This window comes from Pipistrellus kuhlii, unplaced genomic scaffold (assembly GCF_014108245.1).
Source record: "Pipistrellus kuhlii isolate mPipKuh1 unplaced genomic scaffold, mPipKuh1.p scaffold_m20_p_98, whole genome shotgun sequence".
Taxonomy (NCBI): Eukaryota; Metazoa; Chordata; class Mammalia; order Chiroptera; family Vespertilionidae; genus Pipistrellus; species Pipistrellus kuhlii.
In genome coordinates this window covers 689,377-711,801 of record NW_023425604.1, presented here as the reverse complement: position 1 = coordinate 711,801, position 22,425 = coordinate 689,377, and the positions used below count along the sequence as shown (strand labels likewise).

Genomic DNA, 22,425 nt, shown 5'->3' with positions numbered 1-22,425 from the left:
TAGTAAAGCATTCGGCCCACAATTTACGCTGGATTTTAGATTTTGGCCCCTGCTCTGATTGAGTTCGACAGCCCTACTCTAAACTGTTTCAGATAAATTTCTTCCTTTACTCTGAACTTTGTTTCAGAGAAATTTCTTCCTTTTTTAAAATATATTTTATTGATTTTTTACAGAGAGGAAGGGAGAGAGACAGAGAGCTAGAAACATCAATGAGAGAGAAACATCTTACCAGCTGCCTCTTGCACACCCCCTGCCAGGGAGGTGACCACAACCAATGTATATGTCCTTGACCGAAATCGATCCTGGGACCTTTCAGTCTGCAGACCAATGCTCTACCACTGAGCCAAACCGGTTTCGGCCAGATAAATTTCTTTTAAAAAAATATATTTTATTGATTTTTTACAAAGAGGCAGGGAGAGGTAGAAACATCGATTAGAGAGAGAAACATCCATCAGCTGCCTCCTCCACACCATACTGGGGATGTGCCCACAACCAATGTATGTGCCCTTGATCTGAATCAAACCTGGGACCTTTCAGTCACAGGCTGATGCTCTATCCACTGAGCCAAACTAGTTTTGGCCAGATAAATTTCTTACCTCTGCTTTATTTCTCTTCTTCTGGAGAATTCTCTAGATCTTTCATTTGGGGCTTATTTATTTTGTCTCCTCATGTGGCTTTCAGTTTGGGTTTGTGACTATGTATGAGATAGATCCTCTGCACCTCTCAATCTCTAGTGCTACACAGTATTAAAGGCTGTTTCTGACTACAGTGTAATTGGATCAGGCAAAGATTCAAAGCCCCCAGATACTGACTTGAATTGTTCCCAGGCAATCATCCTCAGGTGTACCTAGAGCTTTTATTTTAACAGGGTGGGGCCATTGCTTCTGCCTTGAGGCTAATGGTTATTTTTAATCTCCTTTGTAGCCATAGAACAAGTGTTTTTCAATAGAGTGTGTCAACTGTCTTCCTCCCAGGCAAGACAGATGTCTATGTGGGAAAGATGCCCTCCCCTATATCAGGGAATGACTCAGCACAGGAAACTTGGGGTGTCTGCCTTCTGAGCTCTATCCTTCCAAATCCCCAATCTTGGCATCTGTATCACAGCTCCAGTCCACTCAGTTCTCTCTCTGCCAGAGCACAAAGAGGGTGGCTCTACAGGAAATTTTGTGTGTTGGGCCTTTAAGAGAATGCCTGAATTTTCAGCTGTTACTCTCTGGCAGGCAGCACCCTGCTGATTTTCAGAGTCAGATGTTATGTGGTTACACTCCTTAATTTTGGTGCTCTTTGTTGGGGAGCCCAGCATAGGTATTAGACCCCTGAGTACTCAGTGGGAATCCCCACACCAGCGATCTCTCTCCAGGATTTCAATTGCTGTCTGTGGGTGCCCAGCCAGCCTTTTTTTGCCTCCTTCCCTCCTATCAGTCTCTATGCTATCTCCATTTTGTGTCCTCTAGTGTAAGGGTTCCTTCCGGCCAGTTTTCAATTGATCATTATCATTCGGGAATTTTTTTCTGTATTTTAGCTGTAGGAACAAACTGATTCAGCATCCACTTACTCTGCCTCCAGTTTTAATTTCCCTCCTTATTCCCATTCTTAATGATGAAGGAAAACAGAGCTTAAACAATATGTCAATGGTCTCTAATAAATAACTTAATTATTAATGTGAGAAATCTGATTACTGTATATAAGCATTCAACCAGTATGCAATATCTGATAATAATGACTAATATATATTGATTGGTTATAAAATATCAGGCCTTATTGATAATTATCTTCTAATGATCACCTTTTCTTAAAAATCTCAATTTTAAAGGGGAAATGCCAAATAAAATAGCTTGCCCCAAAGAAGTCACATAATGCAAAAACAGATCTCAGTACCAGAATCTATGCTCCAAACTAAAGTGTTCCCTGTTTTATTTCAGGACAGTGACAGATAACTGTACTCTCTAAAATTGAATTTTAGCCCATATTCTTAAGTGGAATGACCCAGAACAGTTTTCTATGACAAATTGTTTTTAAAACTGATAAACTATATTAATAAGGCAAATTAAAAAAAAAAAAAGTGAAACTATTTTAGGCATTATTTAGACCCTTAGAAATAATCTACTAAAACCAAAATATATTACTAAGCTTGGCCTGGTTCTTAAAAACACACACACACAATTTACACAACATTTTGGAAAAGAACCGAGAAAAAAGCATCTGAAAGTGATTTAAAAAAAATCTACTTCTAGTTCTGGTCAGTGACTCAGTTAGAGCTTTGTCCTATATATTAAAAGGTAATAGGTTTGCCCTCACTGGTTTGGCTTAATGGCTGGAGCATGAGCTTGCAGACTCGAGAGTCCGGGATTGGATTTTAGTCAAGGGTATATACTCAGGTTGTGGGCTCATTCCCAGTAGAAGGCGTGGAGGAGGCAGCCTTCCAATGATTCTCTCTCATCATTGATGTTTCTCTCTCTTTCTCCCCACCCACTTCCTCTCTGAAATCAATTATTTATTTATTTATTTATTTATTTATTTATTTTATTTATTTTAAGTTCATGGGTTTAACCCTTGGTCAAGACACCTACCTGTTTTGGGTATGGTCTCCTGGTTGGGGTATATATTGGTGACAAGCAATTAATGTATTTCTCTCTCCAATTCTCACTTCCTCTCTCTCTCTAAGGTTGATAAAACATATTGTCAGGTAAGGATTTTTTAAAAAAAACTACTTCTAAGAAAAACTGTCCTTATTAGGAGCATTCTCTTTAAAAAATGACAGAATTTTGAGGATATGGAGACTATTAGCAACTTGAGACAATTTCTGGACCTAATGCATGAACATGCCAGTGAAGGTAAGAAAAGATAAACTTAACATTGTATCAAAGTATACATTCTTCCAAACAATAATACTTAATCATATTTAAAATAATCACATGTAAATTTTCTAGCAATATTGTACTATAAATTTGTAAATACCTTTTCCATTTCCTGCCTGAAGGTTGTAAATAGCTCATTGCTTTTTGCCATGGTAGTCTGGAATTCTTCAAACTTATCCATATAAAGAGAAAGCTACCGAAAAAAATATGAAATATTCTGAGTTCCAGGTAAGTAATTTAAAATCCAAAAGACTTAAAAGAAGATAATATAACTAAACACTTGTGACTTGTTAAATGTAATAAAAATAAAGTCAAACAAATAGCAAATCCTGGAGCAACCACACAGGAAATAGCTACAATTCTGATAAACCATTGAAATTTATAAAATTGTTTAATATGTATAAATGCTTAAAATGTACAAATATTCTATCAATCATAATAAAAACTAATGTACAATGGTATGCTATAAAATATCATACAATCAATGTTTTATGCACTACTACTCTCCTTACATTTCAAAAATTGTTCTTGGATAAAGGTAATTTTTTTACATATACCACCTGCATATTTTTTAGTTTTATTTCAAGGCTATCTTTTTCTTGAACATAGAAGGAAAATGAAACAAAAGAATGGTTTGGTTAAAAAAGAATTTAGTGTGAGTATAGTTGAGAAAAAAAGGAAAGCTAAAAAAGATAGAAACATCTTTCACAACCTGAAGGAATTTTTATTCTAGCTAGAAAAAGAATGCTAACTGAATGTAGAATTCAGTCATCTATTTTGGGGGGAACGAATAAATATGTATAGGAGAATACTATACAAATTAAACGGGTAGTTTAATTTATAAATTAGGCATAACAATAGATCAACAAAAATAGATAATAATAAAATATATCTTTGATAATAATATACTGTAAACTCGTGGGAATGTAATATACCTCATTCTCTGACAAATGGATACTCATCAGATAAACTGGTAGCATATACAATGTGAAGATGTTGGACAATGGAATGATTTATGTCCCAGGCAGAACAGAGCATCAGGTACAAAATTTCATCATGCAATTCAGAATGCAAAGAAATTTAAAATTTATAAATTATTTATTTCTGAAATTTCCATTTAATGTGAGAAAACTGCAGAAAGTGAACCCATGACTAAGGGTGACTGATGTAGTGTTTTGCTAAGGAAAAATGACAGTGCCTCTGAAGCTGCTGGAGAAGTGTGGGGGATGAGGGAGCAGGACAGGTGGCGGTGGTGGGAAGCCCACTGGAAGTCTTGCAAGAATATTCCTGCAACAGATCACTAGTAATTAGATAAGAAGACTTAAGAGAAACAAATCACAGACTGACATCAATAGAACTTAGTGAAAAGGCTCCCCTGTGACTTATTGCTACAACAATTATCTATGAATTCCATTAAGGGACATCTTTCCAAACTATACATAGGTTTTATCTACCTTCCCCACATTGATTTTCTTCTCTATTTATGTGAACAATTGAATGTTTAGGGCTAAGGCCCTAACTGGGTAGCAAATTGGTTAGAGCATCATCCCAACATGCCAAAATCATCCCTGGTCAGGACACACCCAGAAATTAATGGATGCAAAAATAAGTGAAACAACAAATTTCTCTCTACCTTTCTTTTTTTCTAAAATCAAACAAAAACACAAAACCAAAAAATAACCCACAAACAATAAATAAATGAATAAGGATAATGAGTAAGGAGTATAAATTTATGAGAAACATGCTAATAGGATCAAACATAAATTTATTCTGATATTTGATTCCTCTTCAACTGTCATAATAAGTTAGTTTTATAGACTATCACTACATTATAAAATGTTCCCAAAGATAAAGGCTGCTCATGAAGATAGATGCATGCCACTCTTAATGTATTAGTGTACTTTAGAACTAATTAAAGGAATTATTACATTAAATATTATATGTTTTAAACGGGTAGTACTTTCTTGAAAAGAATATAATGTAGGTAACTAAAAGAATAAAGTATGCATATAAATAACTAATTGCTTCTATTTGTTCAAACTAAGTAGGCATTAGTAATACTTTAAATATGGAAAACCCATTCTTTCTTTCCTCTGCTTATAAATGTTTGAGCCTCTGCTTACTTTATTCCACAAAAAAGACACTTCAATCTGATAACAGAAAAAGACTGAACTGACATACAGAAAAAAACTTAATTTTTTTAAAAGTACTGACACAATATTACCTGGGGAGTGGACATGTTTATACATAAGCAGTTTTTTAAATTACATATTGGAAAATATATGTTTTTTTGTTTGTTTGTTTTTTGTTTTTGCCAGTTTTACTTTCCTCAAAGAACAAAATTAGAGCTACTAAAAACATTTGTAGGATAATAGAAAGAGCACAATAAAAATAGGCTGACTAGTCATCTTTATTTCCATGGGCTGAGGGATTTCTTAGAACATGGAACTTACAATATAAAACCAAGAAAAGTTAAATGCAAGGGAAAAAATCCAAGAGGGTAAGAGATAATTTTTTCTGTTCTAACTGGCTGTGATCAAGGAAACTCATAAATTCTATTATCCCCTGTTGTCAAGTTACCTGTTGTTTTAATTGTACTTCTTGATGTTTCATTTCTTCATATTTGTACCTCGATTCAGTTGCTTCTTTTAATAACTAGAAAACAGAAACATTCTGCCAAAATACTAATAGTAATTAACATATGTCTAAAATGCCAAATCACAAGATAGCATTAGCCTTTATTCATTATTATGAAAGAATCACAGATCAGTGTGTGAAACATCCTATTACATCTTTTGTCAATTATTTCTATCTTTTTTCTCTACCAGTTTAACACTTAGTATGTAAGAGTAATATTTTAGCTGCTAGAGGTATCATGTTGGCATAATAAGGTTTATCAAAATCAGTGTTAAATTCTGCTATTTTGGACAAAAATAATGAGACCAAATGGAACAGAAAGCAAGACTAGGAATCTTGACAGTATCTGGGTGGCTTAGAAGCTCTTCTATTCCATGAGTGGCAATATGAGGTAGAAAAAATATGGAGCAAAAAAATGAAAACAGAGATTAGGTTTCTAACTCTGTTTCTGGGAAGGAGAGTCTAGTCAACACGGAGTAGGGCAAAGGTGGGTTTATAGTGGGAAGTACACAAAACACCATTTATCCTTTTATTATTATTTGTTAGTTATTGTATTATTTTTATACAAATAACTGTAAACCTACTTTTGTCCCACCTTGTTTACATGTATTTAAAAGAAAATTATATAGTAAAGTTACGTGGTAGATAATTTTGAAATTCAGTCTTTAAACTTCTTAACACAAAAGTTTTTTGTTGTTTTTTTTTAATATATTTTATTGATTTTACACAGAGAGGAATTAAGAGAGATAGAGAGTTAGAAACATCGATGAAAGAGTCATCGACCAGCTGCCTCTTGCACACACCCCCACTGGGGATGTGCCTGCAACCAAGGAACGTGCCCTTGACCAGAATTGAACCAAGGACCTGTCAGTCTGAAGGCTCTATCCACTAAGCCAAACCAGTTTCAGTTAAAACAAAAGTTTTACACAGTCCATTTACACCTTTAAAAACCCTAAATCAACCAGAAAAAGTACACATAAACTACATGAATGTATGTGTGTATGTATGTTGAAAACAGCAATCACTTCTTTAGTTATGTATCAGATACCATTGTTGGCTTTCACTAAAGTTCCACTTTGTGAAAAAGCATTTCTCTAAACCTTTGACCCGCACTTAAGAGTATGAGTTATTTATATCCTGAGGAATACTTGAATGATCTGTTTAATGAACTAGTCTATCCTATGTAACAAAGAGGTAATATGCAGATTGACCATCACTCCAACACACAGGATGGCCACCCCATGTGCTCAAAGATTGTCATCCCCATGTGAACACAAAATGGCCAGCAGGAGAGGGCAGTTGGGAGGGACCAGGCTTGAAGGGGAGAGCAGTTGGGGGGACCAAGTCTATAGAGGATGGTAGTTAGGGACAACCAAGCTGGCAAGGGAGGGCAGTACGTGTGACCGAACCAGCAGAGGAGAGCAGTTGGAGAAGATCAGGCCTGCAGGGGATGAGTTAGGGGCGACTGGGTCAGCAGGGGAGGGCAGTTAGGGGCAACAAGGCTGGCAAGAAAAGGAAGTAGATGTGACTGAACTAGCAGGGAAGGGTGGATGGGGGCGACCAGGCTTCCAGGGGAGGACAGTTAGGGCAAGCAATCTGGGAGGGGAGGGCAGTTAGGGGGAACCAGGCCTGCAGGGGAGGACAGTTAGAAGCAACTAGGCCAGCAAGGTAGTAAGTGTGACCGGACCAGCAGGTGAGGGCAGTTGGGGGTGACCAGGTCTGCAGGGGAGGACAGTTAGGGGCAACAAGGCCTGCAGGAGAGGGAGTTAGAGGTGATCAGGCTTGCAGGGGAGGACAGTTAGTGACAACTGGGCTGGCAGGGGATGGATCAGGCTGGCAGGCATAAGTGGGTAGAGGCAATCAGGAAGTCAGGTAGGCGAATGGTTGGGAACCAGCAATTCTAGATTGTGAGAGAGAGATCCCAGATTGGAGAGGGTGCAGGATGGGCTGAGAGACACACACCCCTGTGCTCGTGCCTCTGAGCCTCTAGTCTTATGTAATAAAAGGGTAATATGCAAATCAACCAAATAGCAGAACCACTAGTCACTATGATGTGCACTGACCACTATGGTGCAGACACTCAACATAGGAGCTGCCCTCTTGTGGTCCATGTACTTCCACAGGGGGAGCATCCCTCAGCCAGAAGCTGGGCTCACACCTCCATGACAGTGCTAAGGATGTCTGACTGAGGGGGAACAGGCCTAACCGTCAATCAGGCATCCCTTAAGGGCTCCTGGACTGCAAGTGAGTGCCAGCCAACATGAGGAATGCCCTCCCAAGTGCACAAATTTTGTGCACTAGGCCTCTAGTATTATAATAATTTACCACCTCATTTAAGTTACATATATAGTTTAATTTGCATATATTGAGTATGGTTCTTACTATGATCACAATTGGAAAACTTGATATAAAATACTAGAGGCCTGGTACAAAATTCATGCTCTCATGGGCGGGGGGTCCCTCAGTCCAGCTTGTGCACTCTCAGTCCAGAAGCCCTTGAGGAAAGTCTGACTGATGCCTTAGGCTTGTGGGTCATCCTCAGTGCTGATGTGGAGGCAGGAGAGGCTTCCGCCACCACGCTCGCCAGCCATGAGCCTAGCTTCTGGCTGAGCAGTGCTCCCCCTGTAGGAGCATTCTCACCACCAGCTCCTGCATTGAGTGGTCAATATGTGTCACAGCAAGTGGTTGCTCCAATGGTTGATTTGCAGATTAGCCTTTTATTATCCCATTAGAAACCCAATGCATGAATTCATGCAGCAGTGCAATCCCTGTGCCTGGCCTGTGGTATAGGGTCAAAACCGGCTCTATTACATCACCTCAGGGTCCCTGATTGAAAGAGGGTACAGTCTAGGCTGGCTGTGCTGCTGTTTTCATCCCTATGTTTTCTAATTCCATCCCTGGCCCAACTCCCTACTCAGGGAGGACCCAAAGCAAACAAAGGTTCACATAAGAGGGTCTCTCCTCCCAGGCCCAGTGGGCCTTCTCTCTGTGATGGACCAGTGGCACCAGTACCCGCAGGCACTCCTCTCTAACCTTCTCCCTCCATCGTGGCTCTGGCTTCTCTCACCTAAATGTTCCACTGCCGGTTCCGACTCAGAAGGTCGCCAAGGGACCTCACTACTGCATGAATTGTATACCAGCCTCTAGTCATATTCATATATATATATATATATATATATATATATATATATATTAAAAAAGCATAGCATGCAAATAGTCTCCTCAACAAGTTCTTATAGGAGTTCAACCAGAGGGCTGGCTGGCCAGGGGAAGGGAGGGAGGTCTCAGCTGATGATGATGGCAGGTGGCCAGGGAAGGGGATGAACTTCTGTCCTGGACGCCAGCAGCCACTAGAAACCCTACCAGTGAATAAATTTCGTGCACTGTGTCTCTAGTATAACTAGGTAAATGTTTAGGATAACTGTCTCTAGCTTTCAAAGCCAAACTTGCCAATGACTGCCACAACTTTGAACCCTATGATTACTACCTAAAATTCAAGACAACACTCTATACAACAAAATAAAAAATAAATCATGTACAGGTCTTTTCACTAATTTGGTGTAAAAATTCCAGTATGTTTCTTACATGAAATTTTCATTAGAAATAAAAGGCTGAATGTATACTAACGTTTCTCAATCTAGAGTAAAAAAAAATTGCATGACTTAGATGTAGAATGCTGAATTAGTAAAATGGTGTTAAAAGCTTTGATTATAATTCTGGCAATAAATTTCTTTAAGAAATAGAACTTACAAACTCTCTTTCTCTCTGATGTTTTTCATCAGCTTCCTTTATGAGTTGTGTTGTTTGCTGAAGCTTGGTATCCACAAGCTGTTGTTGCAGTTCCTTACGTTTGAATACTTTATCAATACGCTACAGAAAAATAAAATTATTCCAACACTTAGTAAAAAAAGGGAACACATGGATGAAAAGAAATAGCATAAGATACAATTACTCGCTTCTATGTTTTTCCTGTTAATATAACAATAGCTAATAACATTAAGTGTTTCTGTCCCTATACTTGCAGAAACATCTATGTACATCACCTTAAACCACATGTGTCAAACACAAGGCCCGCGGGCCAAATCCGTCCCGCCAGGCCTTGCAATGTGGCCCGCACCGCGCTGTCATCACTGCACTCCACTGCGTTTCAATCACAATGACAGTTTATGACTGTTCAGTAAACTATTCAGCCCTCGATTTAGGTTGGATTTTAGATTTTGGCCCCTTCTCTGATTGAGTTCGACACCCCTACCTTAAACCATCCTGAACCTGCAGGAATCATCCCTTCTGATTACTAATGGTACCCATGATTGCTGAAGGTAAGCTGTCATCCATCAATAATTTTGTATTTCCTATTGTGCTCTACATTAAAAATTAGATCTAAATTTTCAAAAAGGATGGAAATTAACTCATTCATAACACACATAAATTTCTGAACATTTTTTTTCTCATTGGATTTCCCCAAATTTCTTAATGCAGGTAAATAAAATGATATAATGGTAGAAATAACCTAGGATCAAACCCAGGTTCAGTGAATGGCCTTGGGTAAATTACGTCTCTTAATAAACCTCAGTTCCTGTATCTATAAATGTGAAAACTATATACTTTACGGAGTTATAAAAATCATGCAATGATTAAATTATTTAAGATGCTTAGTGCCTAGCATGTGTTATATAAATAATTGGTAAGAGAAAAACTTATTATTTTCAAATTCAATTGTTAAGTGGTATTTATGGAAAATAAAATTAGAATACTGTTCTCAGATGAAAAAATAGTATAACTCTTTTAGTTTTAAAATCCTATGTGACAGAATAAATGCTGGTTTATAATAGGTAACTTAATTAAGTTTTGAGGAATACCTGAGATCTGTCTTTGATTGAAAATAGTTAATTATATTATTAAATTATATCTTAACCAAAAAAGAAAATTTGGTTAACACCTAAAAAACACATGCCTTACACGTGATATAATATAAAAATTTACTTTAAAATTCATATTAATAGGGAAGTAGATTGCCATTCTTAAAAATTTAAAGACTTCATTAAATAAAATGAAAACTTTATAAAAAATATATCTAAAATTAAAATTCACTCTATAGGCCTAAAACAAGTTTCCTTATTGCAAGGAAGGGGAGAAAGAGAGAAATCTACACATTAAAAGAGCTGAGACACAATAACTAATAAAACATATAAACTTAGTTTGGATCTGATTTTAGCAATCTTAACTGTATGGGTGGGACATAGAAATATAAATAGTGACAAAGCATTTGATTAAGTGATTATTGATAAATTCTTAGTTGTAACCATGTTATTGTGCTTCTGCTTCAAAAAGAGACCATGACTGCCATTTCAGAATATGCATTCAAATAGTGCTGAGGGTGATGTCTTGTACTCATTTAAAAACAGATAAAATTAAAACAAACCACAAATGCTACTCCAATATAAATACCTTCTTTTGGTAGCAAAACACATACAACTTTCCATTTGAAATGGTCATAACCTTTAAAAATTAAAATTTTTTTCATGAAAGGAACTCAATATATACAAATAAAAGCAACAATTTTTACTATCTTGAAGCATAATAAAGACAGGAAGGCATTCTTTGAAAAACCCAAAGCCTCTCACACGATATATTAGATCTCTTAAAGTAAGCAGTTTATCACCAATTTGCTTCTAATCTAGACACTATCTAATTATAGGCTAGTTTATAAAATAAATACAGTGATCTGGTTTTGCAGATAATGATCAATCCTTTAAACTTCTTAATTCTTTAGATGTGTTATAACATGGATTAGAAGTTTCATTCACTTTCAACACAAATACTATAGTAGGTGGAATGCAATGGTATTTATACATTGTTCAGATATTCATAGAAGTCTAAGATAGAGTATTTGGAAATACAATTTGTATGCTAAAATCACTGTCTTCCAAGAATCACATGGCAATCAAGTAGTACCTAATGCATTGCTAGAATTTACTTCAGATATCCAAAGCCACTAACTCCTAGACCACTGACTGAGGATTCCAATTAGTCCTTCAATTCACCTGGTGCCAATCCTTTTCTAATAAATGACTGATTTCTAACATGCATATATTATACAAAAGATCTAAAATATTGTTCTATAACAGTAGCTTTAAGTTAGCAACAAATAGTAAAGGATTTTGGTAATAATGAAATGCTGTCTAAATAAATAAAAAATCTTTACCTCCTCTCTCAGTGTGTATTGTTCAATGAGCCTCTTCAGCTTCTCTCCCAGTTCAATGTTTTCTTGATGAAGTTTGGCATTATGTATGTCATGCTGTTCCAGCTGTGTTTGAATTTCAGTTAAAGTAAACTGGAAATGTGAAGTTGCTTTTTTACGACTTTCTTCTTCTTCTCTGGCCTGCTGCATATTTTCTTCCTTATCATAGAAAATAATTGTTAAAAGTGTTAAACCTATAGATAAAATGCTTATACAAAAGATGTTGTTGCTATGTGAGATAAAGTTACTTCTGAGCTACAATGTCTTTTGACTATAAAGCTTTTACTTAAGAGCTCTGAGATTGTTCTAAGTAAATTATCAGACAGATAAAACTGCCCTGATCTAAAATAAGTGTTATCTGACCATCTAGACATTCACTGCACTAAGGAAATAGGAGCTTCTCCACATTCATCTCTTCCACATGAAATGTCCTCCTCAGTGTTTAGATAGATCATCATCCTATTAGATCAGCTTGAAGAGATATTTTTTTCCAGATTATAGATCCTACTATTCTAGTTAAATTGCTGACTTGTTTTGTGAAAAATGAAATACCACCACTACCTACGTTAATGTATCAAAATCCAAGGTTTCATAAGCAAAAAACAAAACAAAACAAAGAAAACACCCCACAAATCTTTTATATCTGATGAAGATTCATTTCATAAATTGTCCTATAATCTATATCCTTGAGGACTTGCTGTGACAGAGTAAGCTGACATTTTGCTTAATTTAATTGTACTTCAACTGTACATTCTTTTTAAAAAATATATATATATTTTATTGATTTTGTGCGGAGAGGAAGGGAGAGAGATAGAGAGTTAGAAACATCAATGAGAGAGTCATCGATCAGCTGCCTCTTGCACAGCCCCTACTGGGAATATGCCTGCAATCAAGGTACATGCCCTTGACTGGAATCAAACCCAGGACCCTTCAGTCCCCAAGCCAACGCTCTATCCATTGAGCCAAACCGGTCTTGGCTCAACTGTACATTCTTATCGATTTGTAAAAGCAGACATGTCCCCATTATATGAATTCTTTCTAGCATTCTGCTCTTTTCCCTTGTTTTCTCATTGACACATATTTTGATACCTGCTTCCTCTTACATTATAATTATCAAAGGTATAACTCTAAAATATTTAACAAATAGCCGAAGACCTGAGGACAAGAGCAAACTAATACTATTTGTTGTATAGCTCTACCTCCTACTTTCTTGTTTCAAACTCATTTTCACTCATATCTATTGCTAGTAATCTCATTTCAAGCAGAGATTTCATTCCTTATTCAAGGAGGACATGGTAATCAACTACACTGATGGTAAGCAGAGCTGGTGATCTTGAGCTTTTTAAGCTGAAGGACTATGTATTGTATATAACATCCTTAAACAGGAAAGTAGATTCCTTTAATGAAATGAGATATATTCAGGGCTCTTCCTTGAAACCCAAATCAAAAGTTAAATAGAAAGAATGAGTCTTCAAATTTTGCTCAGTACTAGCCAAAGCAAAGCAGGAAAGTATATATCTCTGAAGACCCCACAAAGTCCTATGTTTAAGAATTTTGTGTACTTAGTTTAATCACCAGTTATTACCTAGTGACCTGATGCATGAAATTAGTGCAAGAGAAGGCCCTCTATCCCCTAGTTGCTGGCACTGGATTCTCTCTGGCCATCAGCAGGCACATGGAATCTGGCCTTCCCTCACAGCCCCAATCTAATTAGTGTATTACAATTTTATTATTATAGACTAGAGGCCTGGTGCAGAAATTTTTGCACTGGGGGGAGGGGTTTCCTCAGCCTGGCCTGAATCCTCTCCAATATGAGACCCTTCAGGGGATGTCCAATCATTGGCTCATAATAGCTCATTTGCCTGCCTGCCAGCCTGAACACCCCTCACTGCCTCCAGGTTGCCAATAAATGCCCCCTCCCTGCCAGGCTGGTTGCTCCTAACTGCCCCTACTTCACAGGCCTGGACACTCCTAACTGCCCCCTTTCTTCTCCCCACCCCTCCTCGTGGCCTAGTAACCACTCACTGCCCACCCCCCTGCCAGTCTAATTGCCCCCAATGCTACCCCCTGCCAGCTTGGTCACTCCCAACAACCTTCTCCCCTCCCTTTCCCCTGTAACCCTCATCTGTTCCCCTGCCAGCCTAGTCACCCCTCACTAACACCCCTGCTGGTCTGGTTGCCCATGCATTTAGTCATTTGGCCATCCCTCCCTAACCCCCCTGCTGATCTGGTTGCTCCACTCAGCCTGCTTGTTCAGTCATTTAATTGTCCAAAGAGCCAGCCCTAGGCAGCTGGGGGGCTGAGAGAACTGAGGGACTCCAGAGGCAGGCACAAGAATCGGCCAGGCCTCCCTGGATTTGGGCCTGGCTGTGCTGTGCTCCTGCCACCCTGGCAGGGATGAGGCAACTGGGTGGCACCATTTTGTGGCTGTGGATGCCACCATCTTTCAGGGTATAGCAGTTAATTTTGCATATTACCTCCTTATTAGCCATGGCACCACTATCTTTATGAGGACCTGATGGGAAATTAGCATATTCTCTCTTTATTAGATAGGATTGGATTGCTTAAATGGGGAAACAGGGGAAACCTTTTTCAGCAGGAGATGCTCTTGGCAGACAAAAACATGTAATTCCTGTATCTGGACTGATAGCCAGCCACATGCACTATACTGCCAAACTGGTCATTAAAAAATTGGACTACTTTCTTACACCAGACAGCTGTTGCCCTTAAAACCCCTCCTGAGCTCCCACCTTAGGTTCTGCCTTTGCAGTTCACCCAGATTTTGTTCTGATTGGTTGGTTTCTATGCCAGTCACCATCTCCAGTGCCTATCTACAAACCTGATCATAGAGGTGGGGCTGATCATCAGCCTCCCCATGCTGCTGGTGAGCAGATTGAACTGCTGACCTCTGGAAAAGAGAGGCTTGGCTGCTGGCGAGGCCAAGTGAGAAATGCAGGGTCTGATAATCCTGCTTCTCATCCAGGCCTCGCCAGAAGCTGCTGCTGCTGATCAGCCCTCTTAAAAAGGTCAGAAGTTCAGCCTGCTCGCCTCCTACACAGCCACGCCTTCAGTCATTGTAGATGTTACAATCCTGGCTGTAGACAAGAGGACCGGGGAACAAAATTCATGCACAGGGATAGGGAAGTGTCCCTTAGCCCAGCCTGTAGCCTCTCCAATCTGGAACCCCTCAGGGGATCTCTGACAAACCAAAATGTGGAATGTTTTACAAAGTAACTGGCAGTTGGACATCCCTCTCACAATCCGGAAATGTTGCCTCCTAACCTCTCGCCTGTCTGCCTACCTGATTGCCCTAACCACTTCTGCTTGCCAGCCTGATTGCTCCCTAAGCTGCTTTACTGCTGGCCCTGTAGGCCATCTTTTGGTGGTCATCTTGTGACGATGATGTGCAAGGTCCTGAGACCAGCTATGCTTTTATTATACAGGATATAGGATGTAAGTCTCACCACTGCAAAACAAGCGAGAGTTTATTTTAAATAGATATTCACTGATTATAAAATCAGCCTTAAATTACCTCCTAAAAAACAAAAAAACGTCCAACCTTTAATGTCTTGTTGTAACGCTGAAGTTCCCTGCAGAGAGCCTCTAGTTTGCTTCTTGCCAAAACAGCCTTGTTATGTTCACTCTGCAAGTGAACTTTTTCTTTCACAATCTGGGACTGCTTCTTCTGTAGAACCTTCATTTGTTTCTGAACATTCCAACTCTCCTCCAGCTATAAAACAAACACACTTAGAATTGAGAAATTACAGTAAGAACCTTTGAGTTCCAAGTGAAAGAATTACATTCATGAAACCTTTTCTACTACTCTCTTACTTTGAATGTTATATACAAAAGTATATGAAGAAAACAAATCTCAATGCATATTTTAAAACATTAAAAACAAATATTTTTTTTAAAGTTAAATTATTAGTCTTGGTGACACTTTAATAAAGCTTTCATGAAGAAAAAATGACAAGAGCAAAAAATAGCTAAGAAATCTGTCAAACAACAACATAGTTATGCCTATTAAAAACACTTCTATTAAAATTCATGACATGGGTGAAAATATAAGGAGAAATAAATAAGACCCTGACAGTAAGCAGGCAATACAATATACAGATATTGATTCATTATGTTGCACAACTGTAATTTATATTAACCAATGCCACCTCAATAAGTGTAATTTAATAATACTAATAATTTTGCTTTTCTATTTTATCTTGGATCACAAACAACACATTTAAACTGGTATAGGTTCTGTACAAATTATCTGTAACTAAACCTATTTCTTTCCTACTTCAAAGATTCTTTTATACCATAACATGAGTCAAAATAGTATCATACCTATTTTAACTGTACTCTTTAATGCTAACAGTAATAACAAATTGCTGATGTTGTAGCTAAGAAGTGACTATCCAACTTCACTAAATTATACTTATTTGAGTAGGTACTTGAAATTCAGCTAATAAATACCCTATCTAATAAAGAGGGAATATGCTAGTTTCCCATCACACCTTCACAAAGATGGCAGTACCCACAGCTAATAAGGAGAGAATGCTAATTGACTGCCATGCCATCAAAGACGGCAGTGCCCACAGCCACAAAATGGTAGCTTCCAGTCCCCTCCACCCCGCTGGAGTGGCTGGTGCACAGAATGACTGGGCCCAACCCCCAGGTGGTTCTGGTTAGTCAAATTGCCTGCCTTCGGAGTCCCAGTCTCTTTAGTCCCCCACGGCCAGCCCAAGGCTCAGGCAAGCCTTGGATGGAGGTTACCCAGCCACCCAGGTCTGGCCTGAGGTGTAGGCAAGCCTCAATGGCTGCCCAGGGCTGCCTAAGGCTCAGGTATCCAGCTAAGGCTAAGGCTTGTGCTGCCAGCAGTGACAGCAGCAGAGGTGTGATGGGGCATCGCCTTCCCCTGATTGCTAGGTCACCTCCTGGCCCTGAGGGCTCCTGGACTGTGAAAAGGAGCAGCTGGGCTGAGGAACCCATCTCTATCAAATGCATAAATTTTCATGCACTGGGTCTCTAGTTAATCAAAAGAGCTCCAGTAATGGATACATATACAAAAAAGTTACAGGTATGTAAAAATAGCTTTTCTTTCCTCTAAGAAAAAAAAGCATAGTCATCTGCTTCAAAAGAAAAGATAAAATGACGTTAAGGATTTATAATTAATGAAAAAGGCAAATAATACTGTGTGGCTTTTATAATAGTGCATCCCTGAGGATAGATTGAATAAACAAGAGATGAAAGTGACATCATGGGAGGCGGCAGAGTAGAAAGGCCAGGAATCTGTCTCCAAAGCAAGATACTAACTGCACTTGCAGAAACTGTGTAATATATTTTGGAACTCTGAGGTCTTTTCAAGGCTTGGGTTTCAGGGAAATGATTGGCCAGTAAGTAATGGTAAATTTTGGTTCATCTTGAGTAAACAATGCTATAGCAGCTCCTCATTCTTCTCCACAGCCATCCCTGTGGCAGGTAGCCACACCAATACTTATGAAGTTTCTGTTCCCTTTATTGCTTATCCCATTATAATCATATACTGTTTTTTTTTGTTTGTTTTTTACTTTATTCCTTTCTTCATTTAGCTCTTTGGAAATTTTAAATATAGCTAATTTAAAAGTTTTTGATAATTCTAACATCTGAAAAAAAAATCTTCCTCTTGGACAGTTGCTCTTGATTTTATCTTTTTCCTTTGAAAGAGTCATATTTTTTTATTTCTTCATATGCCTTAATGTTGTTTGTTACCGAAAAATAAATAATTTCAATTTTACAATGTAATTCTGGATATAAAATTATCTTCCTTGAACATGGTTTGTTTTTTGATTTTTATGGAGTGTCTCTGTTTTGGAAATTAGGCTAAGATATAAACTCGGAAACCACCTGTGGAAACCGTCTCCCCACTCCCCTCACCCCGGGTTTCCGACATCAAATGTTAGGAGGAACACATGAGGCCAGAGTGGTGAGGGATTACCAATTTATTCTATCATCTGCCCAACAGGTGGCTGGTCTTGGATGGCTCCAGCACCCAGTAACTGGAGTCAGCAACTTTTTAAGGACTTTTGGTGGTCTCTGTCTGGGCAGAGACTTCTTTATGCATACCAGAGGAGACATAATGGAATGTGGTTACCACAAGTGAAATGTGGTTTCTGCAAATACAATAGTATGTCCATAGTGAAGTAGCCTGAAAAGCAGGTTCCTAGGGGAGGGGTATCAACTCAATTGATCTATTAAACCGAATACAGCTCCCAACATCTACACATGCTTCTGGCACTGTGAAGTCAAAGCAGAATGAAGCCCAACCCCAGTATTTCTCTGAATGAGACCTATTAGTATATCTCATAATTCTGTCTTGAGGGACAGGTTTCTAAATAAACACCTATCTAGGGCCAAGTACAATCCCAAGGATAACCATTTCCCACATCCAGGAAAGGTGTCACTGGTTTTGTGTTTGGTGATTAGAGGATTCATTTTTGATAGTCTGGGGAGTTAAATGAGATGGTAAAAAAAAAAAAAAAAAAGAAAGAAAAGAAAAGAAAAAAAAGAAAGAAAGAGTTCTTTTTTTTTTTACATATATTTTAATTATTTTTCACAGAGAGGAAAGGAGAGAGATAGAGAGCTAGAAACATGGATGAGAGAGAAACATAGACCAGCTTCCTCTTGCACACCCCCTGCCAGGGATGTACCCACCAACAATGTACATGCCCTAGACCAGAACTGAAACTGGGACTTTCCAGTCCGCAGACCGATGCTCTACCACTGAGCCATACCGGTATTGGCAAGTAACAGTTCTTAACTGGATATCACCCCAGCGCTTAGAGCAAAGAGAAACATACATATGCCAAATTTCCCTAAAGGAATGTATATGCATACTTTAAAAGGCACTGAGGGTATGAGTTCTAATCAATCAGAAATGAGTTGCTGAGATCCCCCATTGGGAACATTGACAAGTTTTGGCACAATCTCAACACTGGGAACCACTAAGAATAAAATAGGTTGCTTAGGTAATAATAAAAGTTTAAGAGAAAAACGAAGCTATGTGTGAGAATACACAAGTCATCTTTTCTGTTAAAGAACAGTTTAGACAGCTGCCATTTTGGACCACATGACTTGGCAGCCGCCATGTTGGCAATATGGCTTGCAACGCCCCTGGGGCCACCCTTTGAATTAGACAATCTCGAAAGACTGTGCACCTGAGCTCCAATCTAGAGCAAAGGATAGGTCACATGCTATAAAAAAAACAAAGGACAGGTCAAAGGGATTATAAAAGCAAGCAGACAGTATGCTCAGTATGCATCCGCTTCCAGACCATGTGGGTGCACCCTTCTACATAGAAGTAAGTATGTTTGCCTTGCTGTCTGGGTCCCGAGTGTTTTGTATTCTATCAGAACTCCCAACTTGGAGGGCTCGCCTTATTTCTAACTTATGTAAGTAGGATGCGATAAAGTTTACTTTCTACACAAGGCCACTCATAAGACTGGGAGAAGTATCTGTTGTAAATTATACATAGGAACCAACAAAGAGTGACTTGTGGATTCCAAAATGCTTTGGAGTAAGTAAAAGCAACAACAGCTACACCTGGTGACAAACTGGAGTTACAGCTAAAATTTAGAGTAATTATACCTAAACAGGAGCATTATATTGAAGGATAAAAAGAGGAGGTTCACACAGACTGTTAATTTTAGGGGCATAAATTAAACACTGGGGAGTAATTACAATTATAAGAAATATTGCCCTGATTGGTTTGGCTCAGTGGATAGAGCCTGCAGGTTGAAGGGTCCCAGGTTTAATTCCAGTCAAGAGCATGTCGCTTGATTGTGGGCACATCCCCAGGGGATGTGCAGGAGGCAGCTGATCAATGTTTCTCTCTCATCAATTATTTTAACTCTCTTTCCCTATCCCTTCCTCTCTGTAAAAAAATCAATAAAATATATTTTAAAGAAAGAAATATTAATTATGCTCTGTTAACTCTGACTGCTTTGTTCTCATTAAAGAAGGCATTTTCTAACTTGGCTGGTAATTATATGTAGGTCATAGGAACTCATCTGAAAATGTGGACCATTCTCCACTGTTAGGGCCAGCCTAACAGTTGAACCATAGGGATGTGGGAATTGAGAAAAGAAAGACAGGAGAACGGGATCGGGAGGACTACAGGTAGCCATTGACCAAATGCAGCGACTTCATTAACTGTGCAATGTCTTTTATACACAAAACACTGAATATAAGTTCTTTCAAGAAAAAAATGTATTCTTTGTTCCTCTTAATCTCTAAGAAGAGACAGAGCAGAAGGACAAATTCTTGATATAGAAAATCTCAGTAAATAGTTACAGACTTCTTGGCAAGTCATGAAAGGTTGCTCTCATTCTACTGATAAATTGCCATCCAAACAAGTCTGGGAAAACTGTGTGGGTAGGGGTCCTTCAGGTGCAAGGACCGTGTCTCCAACACTCAGTTTCCAACACTCCACATCTAGGAATTGCCTATTATTATGGAAATATTAACAAGCTTGTTGCAAAAACCAGAGCTGCCAGTCCTTTGAAGACCCTCAGCCCTTTGTATAATTCCAGGCTTTTGCAAATCCCCAGACTGCATTACCTGCAAACTGCCCATTTTGCATACTCATTTTTATCTCTTTTGCTTACTTCCCTATGTCATTTTTGTTCTTGTCCCCACATAAGCAGCTGGCTATGGTGGTAAAGGGGGAGGGGATGAAGCAGAATTTTGTGGATGATCTTCTGCTTTCCCACACTGCCAGGGTTACTAGAATAAACACTCACATATGAGTCAATCATGTCTCTGCTAAATTGGCTCAAGTAGTGACAGGCAGCATAGATACACTGATTGTCCAGTTACAATAAAAGGGACAGAGACACGGAGATACTGAGATCCTCTCATTCTGGGATAAGTTCCTCCACTCTGGGACAGGAGCAGTGTAGTTGGAAAAATATTGCAGCTACAAAAGTCCCACAGAGGAAAGTAGTGAAAAGAATTTGAGAGGAAAGACAGGCAATTAAGGGATAAGGGGGATCCATGGGAGAGGAAGGCATATGTGAGAAGCAGACAGTTTCAAGATGCCCGAATTGCTTATCTGAACATTGACAGAATCTAGAGGAATGTTACAAGGGGAAGAAGAAGAGGGGGCACCAGGTGGGCTTTGAACTTTGAAACTGAGCCTACAGAAGACTGACCAATTAGGAAAGTATGGGAAACATAAATTAAGGAAGGGTCAGTCATGTTCTAACAGAGCTTCCAGTCTTTATAAACCCATAAATAAAGAAATTTAGGATCTGAATTAGATTTTTTCCCATTAGAGAAGTAGTTTTTTCCCATTTGAAGACTCCTCCCCAGGGGGAGCCTGTATATGTTTGTCATAAATTTCTACACAATTGCTTAAAAATACTTTAGCCCATAAATTTACTCTTTAAACTTAGTAGGACAAGAATTACAGGGATAGCCCATAGAGTTCTCTCCCAGTGTACTGAAGAGACAGAGGAGGTAAGCAGCTCTCCCCTCAAAAGGGCCAGCACAACCCCAAGTAGAAGACTGTCCTTATCTGTTCCTCCAAGTCTTGCATGAGGGAAGAGAGCAGGAAAAGCATAGTTCAGTTTTGAGAGAAAGGAGGCACCACTGAGAGCTAGGAAATTCAGAGCACAATCTGCCCAGAGACTCCAGTGCTGCTGGATTTGAGTAGTAGCAGCTATGGAACTAAAAGAAGTTAAGCTAATACCCTCCTGTGGCACAATTAGTACCACACCAAAAGAAGTATTTTCTAATGTTTCCCAATCTCGGTGACCCTATCCCATCCTGTCTTGCTTAGTTGGGGGCAGCTAAGCATATACCCAAACTGGAAGGGTGATGTGCTTCAGCTGAAGGAGCTAGAGTTGCAGACTCTAGTAGAGATTGAATTGTATAGCTTGGAAGTAGGGGTAAGACTCTCTGTTAAGTGCTGAACCACGCTGGACACACTCACCCTATCTGCCCATTCTGATATGAGCATGAGGAAGTTCAGGCAACATCAAGAAGCACAGATTAGCAGACCTAAGGTGGATGCTCATCTCAGGGAGCCTTGGTCTTTTATTAATCTTACCCCAGTTAAGGGCTCCAGGAACTCAGTGCATCTACTTAGGGCATCTCCCAACCCAGATAAGTGTAGACACAAATACTGAACAGTGTGGAAGCTCCAGACAGGTAGCCTAAACTGATTATTTTCAAACATGAAATCCCAAGTTGACTCAAAATCAATATAGCTAATGGTGGGCTTTAGAAAACACTAGAGTGCAGCCCAACCAGCAATAAAAGTGACACATTCAAAGACAGAATGTGGCAGGCATCAGACCCTACTAGGAAAAATTTTACCTCAGGGACAGGCCTCATAGCCACACAGTCTAAAGGGTTAACTCCACCACAGGAAGGCCAAGTGAACTTATTAAGATGCAATTATAAGTGCAATACATAATTCATAAGAAATAATGCTGGAGGATAGAGTTTTGGTGATCTGGAAGACTGTGCCACTGAGTCCAACAAGATACCTCAAGCATGTATCGATATTAGCATCACCTTGCTTTGCAGTGATCAGGTTGAGCCTCACAGCCAGCCTAAAAGTCGATCCCAACAACAATCAGGTCCACCACAAACAAATCCCAATTACAATAGGAGTACCTACATAACCCACCACAAGGACATTCCTGAATC

General features: G+C 38.9%; 1 protein-coding gene across 11 annotated transcripts in view; it reads right to left on the bottom strand.

Annotated features, from left to right (window-relative positions):
* LOC118714116 (gamma-taxilin) overlaps positions 1-22,425 on the bottom strand; it is an 84,323-nt gene that overhangs the window by 7,928 nt on the left and 53,970 nt on the right. For 7 of the 11 annotated variants that reach the window (XM_036429039.2, XM_045578367.1, XM_036429041.2 and 4 more), the window contains 5 exons: positions 15,296-15,466; positions 11,701-11,895; positions 9,246-9,365; positions 5,439-5,513; positions 2,959-3,051 (listed from right to left, as the gene is read on the bottom strand). In XM_036429039.2, the coding sequence (XP_036284932.1) occupies positions 2,959-3,051; positions 5,439-5,513; positions 9,246-9,365; positions 11,701-11,895; positions 15,296-15,466 (654 nt within the window). The remainder of the gene's footprint in view (positions 1-2,958; positions 3,052-5,438; positions 5,514-9,245; positions 9,366-11,700; positions 11,896-15,295; positions 15,467-22,425) is intronic. The other 4 variants (XM_036429044.2, XM_036429043.2, XM_036429042.2 and 1 more) reach the window with 3 other exon arrangements.